At 64.5% G+C, this 10562-nt stretch overlaps 1 protein-coding gene across 1 annotated transcript; it reads left to right on the top strand.

Annotated features, from left to right (window-relative positions):
- Positions 1–4178: 4178 nt before the first annotated feature.
- On the top strand, positions 4179–9704 carry PFN1 (profilin 1). The gene is made up of 3 exons (XM_074941168.1): positions 4179–4417; positions 8572–8764; positions 9458–9704. The coding sequence occupies exons 1-3, from the start codon at positions 4286–4288 to the stop codon at positions 9553–9555; spliced, it is 423 nt and encodes a 140-aa protein (XP_074797269.1). The 5' UTR covers positions 4179–4285; the 3' UTR covers positions 9556–9704.
- Positions 9705–10562: the final 858 nt, after the last annotated feature.

Below are 10562 nucleotides of genomic sequence, written 5' to 3'. Positions count from 1 at the left end.
GGGTTTTCTCCCAGGCCCCTGGAGGATGATGGCTGTAGCCAATCTCCCGCCACCGGCCTGGGGCTCCTTTCCTTGAATATCTGCAACGTGTATCCGCCCCACACGGCCTGGGGGAGCGGGGGCGCTACCCAGTGGCCATGTCGGGAAATCCACCCGCTTCTTTTTAGGATAGAACCAGTGTCCCCGGGCAAGATTTGTTCCTTAATGCTGGGGTGGGGACTGGCTGGCTCAGGGGGGCGGGGAATGGGGCCTGGGGTGGGTCCCTGGCTGGCTCAGGGGGGCAGGGAATGGGGCCTGGGGCGGGGCCCGGCTGGCTCAGGGGGGCGGGGAATGGGGCAGGGGCCTGTCCCCTCTAGGGGGCGCCGGCTCTCATCTGCCCCAGGGCTGGGCCTGGCTGGCTCAGGGGGGCGGGGAATGGGGCAGGGGCCTGTCCCCTCTAGGGGGCGCCGGCTCTCATCTGCCCCAGGGCTGGGCCCGGCTGGCTCAGGGGGGTGGGGAATGGGGCAGGGGCCTGTCCCTGGCTGGCTCAGGGGGGTGGGGAATTGGGCCCGGGGCAGGGGCCTGGCTGGCTCCGGGGGGGCGGGGAAAGGGGCAGGGGCCTGTCCCCTCTAGTGGGCGCCGGCTCTCATCCTGCCCCAGGGCTGGGCCCGGCTGGCTCAGGGGGGCAGGGAATGGGGCAGAGGCCTGTCCCTGGCTGGCTCAGGGGGGTGGGGATTGGGGCGCAGGGCGGGTCCCGGCTGGCTCAGGGGGGCAGGGAATGGGGCCCGGGGTGGGGCCCGTCTGGCTGTGGCCCGTCTGTTTGCATCCCGCTTCCATTTCCAGGTGACTCAGGCTCCGGGAATTCCCCCGTCTCCGCCCCGTGCAGGCTCCGAGGTGGGGCACGTCGCCCGGAGGGGGGTGTCCTGCACCCCTGACGGCCGGGCCGGGCCCCCGCAGGCTCCCGGAGCCGGGGCAGAATTGCACCAGGCCGGGCTGCCAACCGGCTCTGGGGTGTGGAGCGGGGCGGGCGTGACTCAGGGTGTAGATGGGAGCGTCCGGGTTGCCAGGAGTAAGCAGGGGGGCGGGGGGGGGCAGTGCTTTGCTGGGCGGGGTTTGGGGGGACAGAGGCGGCTGCTTTCAAAGGAGCCCAGCTGAACCCTCAGTCCTTGGAAATTCACAGGCCCCAGTGCCACCAACCAGGAAGTGAACCCCGGCGTCCTGGGAAAACTCCAAAGGGGATTATTACCTGCTCCCAGCTCCGGGGACAGAACCCAGGAGTCCTGGCTCCGTCCCAGCCCCCACTCCCCTCCCAGAGCTGGGGAGAGAACCCAGGAGTCCTGGCTCCCAGCCCCCCCTGCTCTAACCCCCCAGCCCCCACTCCCTTCCCAGAGCCAGGGAGAGAACCCAGGAGTCCTGGTTCCCAGCCCCCACTCCCTTCCCAGAGCCGGGGAGAGAACCCAGGAGTCCTGGCCCCCAGCCCCGACCCACCAGCCCCGGCTCCCCTCCCAGAGCTCTGGTTTTCCTATCAAGTCTCGAGGAATCCACAAATCTCCCCGGCTGGTTTTACTGCCCCCCAGGAAGGGGCCCTGAGGCAGATGCCCCAGTGTGCTGGCTGGGCCGGGCCCTGCAGAGGCCTGGTCCCCGCCCTGCACCCCCCAGCAGAAAGGCCCTGGGGTCGGGGTGGGGGGATAAAATGCTTATCTGGAAAGCTCATCACAGGGGCTCAGGGTGACTAATCTAATTGGCATGCTGATAAGATAAGGAGCTCAGGGGATATGGAGCCTGCTTACTCCAGAGTGTGATGCCAGGCTCCCCGGGTCACCGGCCGCCCCGCCCCAGAGGTGGGCGCATCTCGGCGCCGGGCGAGGGGTCCCCGTGTCACCAGCTGCCCTGCCCCGCCCCAGAGGTGGCTGCATCTCGGCGCCGGGTGAGGGGTCTCCGGGTCACCGGCTGCCCCGCCCCAGAGGTGGCTGCATCTCAGTGCTGGGCGAGGGGTCCCTGTGTCACCCGCCGCCGCGCCCCAGAGGTGGCCGCGTCCTGGCAGTGCTGGGCCGGGGTGGAGGGGACAGGGGCTGTGGGGTGTGGAGGGGCTGTGGGGTGCAAGGGTGGTAGAGGGCCCTGGCCCCCTTGCAAGAGGGCCCGAGCGCCCAGACTGGGCCGACCCCTCCCCCGCCCCAATGCCCCTCCCCCCACCGCCAGGAAGTGAGACTCTCCGCCCCTCCCCCCCCGAAAGCAAAAGTTGGACCGAAGAACAAGAGAGGAAAAGTTTTGCAACCTGTGTGCCTCCGCCAAATAGTCCCGCCCGGGCCTCTGACGCAGGCGCAGGGACGGGCCAATGGGAGCCCGCGTCGCTGGGCGGGGGGGTTTCCGCCCTGGTTTGGGAGCTGTGTGGCCTGGTGTGTCTGATTGGACATGGGGGGGGCGGAGTCACACTTGTGTTTACGTCAGCTGGGGGGGGGGAGTTTCACATGTATGTCCTGGCGTGTTGCATCCACATACATGTACGTGTATGTTCACATGTCAGCTGGGGGGGGGTTTCACATGGATGTCCCAGCACGTGTTGCATCCACATACATGTGCCCCCGCACACGTGCAAATCGCACACGCGCCCCGCTCAGCTACGCGTAGCTGAGCGGGGCGCGTGTGCGATTTGTACGTGTGCGGGGGCACATGTATGTGGATGCAACACGTGCTGACACGCGTGTGTGTTTTGGCATGAGTGGCCGGTGGGTACAGCCGCTTGGCTCCGTGCAGCCCAGGCCGGGCGCTTGCAGGCCGCCGTGTAGGCCCGAGTTCTCGTGCATGCGTGTGGGGAGGGGGGAGATGCCGTGTAATGGCGTGTGCGTGTTCATATGTGTCCACGCATGGCTGTGCTTTGCCTGTGCACCCAAAGACGTGAGATCTCCCCAGGTTCCCAGGGCATCGGGCTGGGGCGGGGGGGGCCTCTGGACATGCAGCTTGTGTGTGTCTTATTGTGAACACGTGTGTTGACATGTATGATGTGTGCCTGTGGGAGGGGGACACAGGCGAGTCACCCCGCACGCCTCAGGGAGCCCCATCTTGGACTGGGTGCATTGCGGGGGGGGGGTCAGACCCATATGCACTAAGGGGAGTGCCCCGATTGCTGTGGGGATGGGGGGAGGGATTGAATGACCAGGGGGGCTCTTGGCGGGCACATGTGGGGGAAGATGCGCAGTGGAAAATGGGGGTTCCTGGGGTGCACATGGGGGAGGGGTTTCCAGGCAGAAAGCAGAGGTTTAGATGGAGCATGGTGGACAGGGGATGCCCTGTCTAAAATGGGGTACATGGGGAGTTTTTACAATGCAAATAAAGGGGCCCTCCAGGGGGGTGCAGTGTGAGAAGGGGGACCTCGGGAGGGTGCATGAGAAAAGGGGGTGCAGTGTGAAAAGGGGACCTCTGTGGGATACATGAGGGGAAAAGGGGGTGCAGTGTGAAAAGAGAACCTCTGGGGGGTGCGTGGGGAGAAGGGGGTGCAGTGTGAAAAGGGGAACCTCTGGGGGGTGCATAGGGGAAAAGGGGGGTGCAGTGTGAAAACAGGACCTCTGGGGGGTGCACGAGGGGGAAGGGGGGTGCAGTGTGAAAAGGGAACCTCTGGGGGGTGCATAGGGGAAAAGGGGGTGCAGTGTGAAAAGGGGGACCTCTGGGGGTGTATAGGGGAAAAGGGGGTGCAGTGTGAAAAGGGGGACCTCGGGAGGGTGCATGAGAAGAAAAGGGGGTGCAGTGTGAAAAGAGGACCTCGGGGGGGCGCATGGGGGGAATGGGGGTGCATTGCAGAGAAGGGGAAGGGAAACGGGGTGCAGGGAAGAAGGCGAAATAGTCCCGGCTGGGGGCGGCGAGCCGGCGGCGGGGGGGGGGCGCGGATGGATCCCGGGGCTCGCTGAGCCCCGCCCGCAGGAGAAAGGCGGGGCGGGCCGTCGGCCCCTGTAAAAGCCGCGCGCCCGGCCCGGGGGCCCCCCCAGACGCCTCTCGGATTTTGCACCCCGAGCGCGCGCGCTGCACCGGCTCCAGGGTCGCCCCCCCCGCGCCCGCGCTCCTCCTCCAAGCGGCGCGAGCCTCCCTGCCCGCCGCACGCGCCGCCCCGCCCCGCCCGCGCGCCCCCCCGCCCCGCGCGCCGCGGCCTCCACGTTCCAGGGCGAGGTTGATTCGGTCGCGTCCGGCGTCTCGCGCCCTTTTCTTCTTTTTTTTTTTTTCTCTCCCCCTCCCGGGATTCTGCAGCCGCGCGCGCGCCCGGCTCCCGCTGCAGCCCCCCGCCGCCGCCGGCTCCTCCCCAGCCCCAGCAGCAGCCATGAGCGGCTGGAGCTGCTACGTCGACCGCCTCATGTGCGACGGCAACTGCCAGGACGCGGCCATCGTGGGCTACAAGGACACCCCGTGCGTGTGGGCCGCCACCCCGGGCAAGACGCTGTGCAACATCACGGTGAGGGGCCTTGCAAAAGGGGGGGGTGCAGGGGGAGCTGGATTGCAAAGAGGGGAGGCGGGAAGTGCCATGGGGGGGCTGCATTGGAAGAGAGGGGGACCGGAAGTGCTATGGGGGGGCCGCCTTGGAAGAGAGGGGGGGCGGGGAGAGTCTAGAGGGGCCGGATTCCAAAGGGGGGGGCCGGGGGAGTGGATGGGGGGGCCGGATTCCAAAGGGGGGGGCCGGGGGAGTGGATGGGGGGGCTGGATTCCAAAGAGGGGGAGGCCGGGGGAGTGGATGGGGGGGCTGCATTGGAAAGAGGAGGCTTGCATTGCTAAAGTGGGGGTGAAGAGTGGATGGCGGGGTGGGGTGCATAGTTGGCTGTACTGCAAAAGAGCGGGGTAGGGAGGAGGGATGGGGTGTATTGCAGAAAGGCAGGGGGCACCCGGGGGGGCTCCTTTCAGAAAGGGGGGACCCCCTGGGCGTGCATCGGAGGGGGATTATAGGGGTGTATGTAGGTGAGGGGTGCATTGGAGAGAAGGGGATCGGGGGGGGTGGGAACAGAGGTCTTTATGGGGGGCGGCTCCCAAGGAGGGCTCTGAGTGAAAAGGGGAGCACGTGGGAGGCAGAAATGGGGTGCTGGGGGCAAAGGGGGGGGTTAGATTGTCCATGGCGAAGAAGAGGAACTGGGAGGGGCGGCATGTGATGGGAGCACATGGAGGGTGGGGGGAGACTTTTCTGGTAGCCGGCCCTGGAAGCCAGGGCCACTGGCTAAAACACAAAAAAAAGTTTGCAAAGTGGCGGGGAGGGGGGAAGAACCCAGAGTTTGCAGCCAGCGAGCTGCAGCCCCCAGGCGGCTCTACTTCCTTCTCTGCTGCCCCCCACCCCACCCCCCTTTCTTACTGCCAGCCCCTCCCCCATCTCACCCTTGCAGGATCTCTGCGTGCACAAAAAAACCCACTTCCTCTTGCAAAGCATCAGACAGTGACTGGGGGGGTGACCCCCCCCCACCAGCTCCAGCCTCCAGTTCTGCTCTGCTGCCCTCCCGACAGGGGTTGCCCCCTGCTGCCTGGCGGCTCCCTGCTTCCCACCCACCCAGCTGGCACCTTCTGGCCTGGCCCCACCCCACCCTGCAGCTACCAGGAGGAAATGACTCAAGGCCAAGGGGGAGGGAGAGTAGGTGTGGGGGGGAGAAGAGATGAGGCCTAAATCTGCCCCGGGCTCTGCAAAATGAACTGGATCCAGGGTCCAAATTCCTAGATCCAGGAATCTTTATCTTTTTGCCCCCTGTGAAGGCCCAGGGCTGGTTTCCCAGCTTGTCCCGTCCTGGCCACAGTGAATCTGCCAGCGTCTAGGGGCGGGAAAGTTTTTAGCTTTCTTTCTTTCTTTCTTTCTTTTTTTTTACTGCGCTGGGGAATGAATTGGATTCCCTGGTTCTGGGGGCTGCCGCGTACCCCAGAGGCGGCTGCATCTCAATGCCAGGGCCTGGGATCAGCTGCCAGCCGCGCCCCAGAGGTGGCTGCAACTTGGGGCCTGGGATCCCTGTGAGGGGACTTGCCCCACCCCAGACATGGCTGCAGCTGGCCTCTCCATCCCTGTAACAGAGTTCAAAATGGCTAACTTTGTGTGGCATCCCTCCGAATAGACCCCCCCCTCTCATTTGCACACCCCTTGCGACACCAGGATTGCGGGGCGGGGGGGGGGTGGTCTGCTAGCCTGGGGTCTGGGACTCAGGAGGCAAATTGAGCATTTGCTGTGTGTGCAAAAAATCCCGGGTAGCGGAGAAGAAACTTTTGCTAACTTCTCGAAAGCAAAGCTGACTTCCCCCCCTCCCTCCCCCCCTTGGTTAATAAAATGGGTGGGGGCAGGAAGCCGTCTGTCTGTATTTAATCTCTCCTTTTACTGCCACGTCTCTGCCTTCTGCCTCCGCCTGCCTGCCGCTGTGGGCCTGAATCTGTCTCCCTCCTAATCTTTCCAGATCTTTTTTTCCTCCCCCCCCCCCTTCGCTTTGCAACAATCATTCTTTAGTTAAGCCTCGCCTCTCGCGGGGGGGGGCCCGGGCCTGGTCTGGTCTAAATCTTTGGCTTCCCCAGTTCTGTTTCAAAACCAAAGTCCGTTTCAGGGCCTCCACTCCCGGCCTGCCTTTCTCACTCTTTGCAGAAACTTTTCTCATTTGGCTGGGAATGCAAAAATATTTCCCCTCTTCAAACCATCCTTGTTCAGTGGGGTGGCTGGACTCGTGTCGAAAACGGATTCCCCCCCCCCCCCCCGCTTTCTGCCTGGAAAACCACCCAGAATTCGGGGGGCCCCTGCCTGGGAGAGTATCTACGTCCTTGTCTCCTGGCCATAAAGGGGAGGGAGTCTGGTGAAACTCTCCCAGATCTCCCACATCCTGATGGTGCCTGTGATCGTCAGGTCCCCTGAGTGGCTCTGATCCTGGGGGGTGGCCCCCGCTTCCCCCCCAAGTGACTTGGGTTTGGGTCAGCACAGAGCTGGTACAACCTGTTCCTCCCCCAGCTGCTCATTGCCACAGAAATATTCCCCCCCCCGCCCCCACTTCCTGCAATTGTGCTACTGATTCGGGGTGTGAGGCTGCCCCTGATTTGGCAGGGTGGTGAAAAGCACTGGGTTGGAGAATATGGAGGGGTGGACACTTCCCCTCCCTGCCCGTTACCCCCCAGGCTCTGCCCCCACCCCCGAGGTTGGGCCAGGGACCTGCTGCTCATGTATTGGGACCCCTCTGCACCCCCCCCTTTCCCCCAATGTCCGGAACTTTATACTGGGAGGGGCGCTCGGCAGGGCCCCAGCTGGCTGGATTCTGGCACGTGGCTGGCCCTGGGTGCAGGGGGGTGTGGTGCTGGTCTCATATCCTGGCCGGGGCTGTTAAAGGTTGGGCTGGGGTTTGCCAAAGCCCATAACATCCATGGGGAACCCCCCCCCCAAAATCCTGTTTCCTCCCGAACTGCTGGGTTCTCTCCCTGTCTCTGGCAGGCCAGTGGGGGCTGGTGGGTCAGAGCAGGGGGGCTGCGACCCAGGACTCCTGGGTTCTTTTTCTGGCTCTGGGAGGAGAGTGGATTGTGCTCTGGACCCTCCCCCAGTTTGCAAGGTGGGGCTGCCCCCCATATCTATTCTCAGGGGTGATGGGGACATCCAAGGAGCCCCCCTGTTTCTAAGCTCACAAACCCCCTCCCCAGACTCCTCCTGGTCCCTCCCCGTGGGGGTGGGGTCTCTCTCCCCTGGTCTTAGGGGCAGGAAGAGGTTTAAAACCTCAAAACCCCCATTGCAGGGTTGTCAGTTTCCTATGGAAACTGATGGGGGAGGGGGGTGGGGTGCAGACGGGGGGGGGAGGGGGGTTGGGTGGCTGATAGAGGAAATAAACCAAGAATGTGCAAGTCCATGTCCTGTCCCATCCCCCGAAGATAAGGATCTTCGTGCGGGGTGGGGACACCTAGATTTCTGGAGGGGGGGGCAGCAGCAGCAGCTCTGTGGGGGGAGGGGCTGGGGGGGCGGTGTCTGCTGACACAGGAAGCTCTTAGAAGCGGAAGTTAGGGAAGGGGGGGGAATAAGACCACTCAGTCCACCTGCCCCCTAGAGGAAGAGGGTGAAATTGGGGGTCCATTTCTGTCCCCCATCCCGCCCCCACAACAAACTGGGTGAGGAGGGGAGACACCCCCCACCCTCCCCCCGTTCAGCTGCCTATGGCCAGACTCTGCAGGGGGCAGGAGTCTGGGCTTGACTGGGGGGTGGGAGGAGGATTTGTTCTCCCCCCGCCCCCCAGGCTGCAGAGAGAGAGAGATTGGGGGTGGGGGGGTGAATCCAGGACCCTTAATGCCCCTTTATGACCAGTGTGGATCCAGACTCTGCCCCCAAAGGGGGCCAATGCCCCCGCCCCGGGCATGGCTGGATTGCACCCAGATGGAGGGGTGGGGGGCAGGAGTCTCCTGGCGGAGAATAGAAGGGGGGCTTGTTCAACTGGACAGCTGCTCTGGGTCCCGCTGTTTCTCCCCCCACCCCATGGAAAGCAGCTGCTTGGGGGCTCCTGGGTTCTCTCCCCAGCTCTGGGAGGGGTCTGGGAGCCAGGACTCCTGGGTTCTCTCCCCAGTGCCAGAAGAGGTGGGGGACAGGGCTCCCTGAGCCTGTCCAGGGTGACCCCTGACCTCTGCCCCCCTCCCCAGCCGGCAGAGGTGAACACGCTGATCGCCAAGGACCGTAGCGGCATCTTCATCAACGGGGTGACGCTGGGGGGCATGAAGTGCTCGGTAATCCGGGACAACCTGTTCATCGAGGGGGAGTACACCATGGACCTGCGGACCAAGACCACGGGCGAGACCCCCACCTACAACATTGCAGTCTGCATGACCAACAAGGGTGAGTGCCGGACGCCTGGGTCCTCTCCCTTCCCCCGGCGGACCCCCAGTCACCCAGCCGGGGTCTGCTGGCTGGGAATGGGAGCCAGGACTCCTGGGTTCTCTCCCTGGCTCTGGGAGGGGAATGGGGTCCAGCCAGCCTCCCCATCTCTTGCAGCTGGGGCTGCCTGTCGGGCCCTCGCTTCCCCACTCCCCACCCCAAAGCCAGCGGGGCGGCGTTCCCTCCCAGCAGCTGCTGCCTGACCAGCCTGAGGCCTGACCCCTTTCCCTGCAGCGGGGCCCACAACAGCTGGCCCCGGATCCAGCTGCTTCAGCCCCACATCGCCCAGATAATGGGCCAGGCTTCATGAACAGCTGCAAGGGGGCGGGAGCCAGGACTCCTGGGTTCTCTCCCCGGCTTGGGGAGGGGAGCGGGGGCTGGGGGGTTAGAGCGGGGGGGGCCAGGAGCCAGGACTCCTGGGTTCTCTCCCCAGTTCTGGGAGGGGAGCGGGGGCTGGTGGGTTAGAGCAGGGGGGCTGGGAGCCAGGACTCCTGGGTTTCCTGTAGGTGCTGGGGTAGGGGTTACCTGACTGGATCAGACCCCATGGGGCCATCGTCATCTTCCATTCCTGGCCTGTGATGGTGGGGAGGGGGCAGAGGGTAGTTTGGGGGTCGCAGCCTGGCCCCTCACCCCTCTTTTCTCCTCCCCCCGCAGCGATAGTGCTGGCCATGGGCAAGGAGGGCGTTCACGGCGGCTGCGTGAACAAGCAATGCTTCGACATGGCCCATCACTTGAGAAACTTGCAGTATTGACGCCGGCCTGGCACTCCGCTGCGGTACTACTGATGCCCACCTGGCAGGGACCACCCGGGCCCCCGCCCGCCCCGGGCCTGGAGCACCCCCCATTCCTCGCTTTCGGCTCTCGACTCTGGCCCGCCCTGTCTCTCCGCCACCTTTTCTATCACAAAAATCCTCTTCGTTGCTGCCAAATTGTTTCTGGTTGTTTAAAAAAAAACAAAAAAAGCCAGTTGTAGGTTTTTTTGGGGGGGAAGGGGGGGTTTAAGGGGGGGGAAACTATATTGGAACGAGAAATAAAAAGGAAATTTGAATAATTCTCAAGGTGTATCTGTGTCTAGTGTCTGCTCTGGGGGCACTCAGGACTCCTGGGTTCTCTCCCTGGCTCTGGGAGGGGAGTGGGGGCTGGTGGGTTAGAGCAGGGGGGGCTGGGAGCCAGGACTCCTGGGTTCTCTCCCCGGCTCTGGGAGGGGAGTGGGGGCTGGTGGGTTAGAGCGGAGGGGTGGGGGGGCTGGGTGCCAGGACTCCTGGGTTCTCTCCCTGGCTAGGGAAGGGCTTGCAGAGTCAGAGTTCAGCTGGGGGAGGGGGTGCAGCCTGGGAGATTCCTGCCCTTGGATTCTTGCCACCCCCCCCCCCCCCCCCCCCCAGCTGGCAGGAGAGAGGTGCACAGTCCTGCACCCAGCCTGAGTCATGGTGCAGGGAGGGGTGTGAACAGCTGATTGGGAGGGGCCAGGGATCCTGCCTTGCGGGGGGGAGGGGGGGCGACTCCCACCTCTGCTGCTGTCCATTGAGGTGGGGCGGTCTGGGCCCCAGGCTCTACCCCATGGCAGTGGGGCACCCAGGGCTGGCTTCCTGCCCATCCCTGCAGCCAGGTCTTCCCCTGGCTGTTGCACCAGCAGGGAGATGGAGGCTAGCTCTAGGGGGGTCAGGCCTAGGGGTTGGGTGCTGGGCTGTTGGGGGGCGGGGGGGGGTCAGGATGCCTGGGTTCTATTCCTGGTCCTTGCACACAGGGGGAAGGCCTGGGG

Source organism: Natator depressus, chromosome 28 (genome assembly GCF_965152275.1).
Source record: "Natator depressus isolate rNatDep1 chromosome 28, rNatDep2.hap1, whole genome shotgun sequence".
NCBI classification, from domain to species: domain Eukaryota; kingdom Metazoa; phylum Chordata; order Testudines; family Cheloniidae; genus Natator; species Natator depressus.
This window is presented reverse-complemented; position numbering and strand designations above follow the sequence as displayed.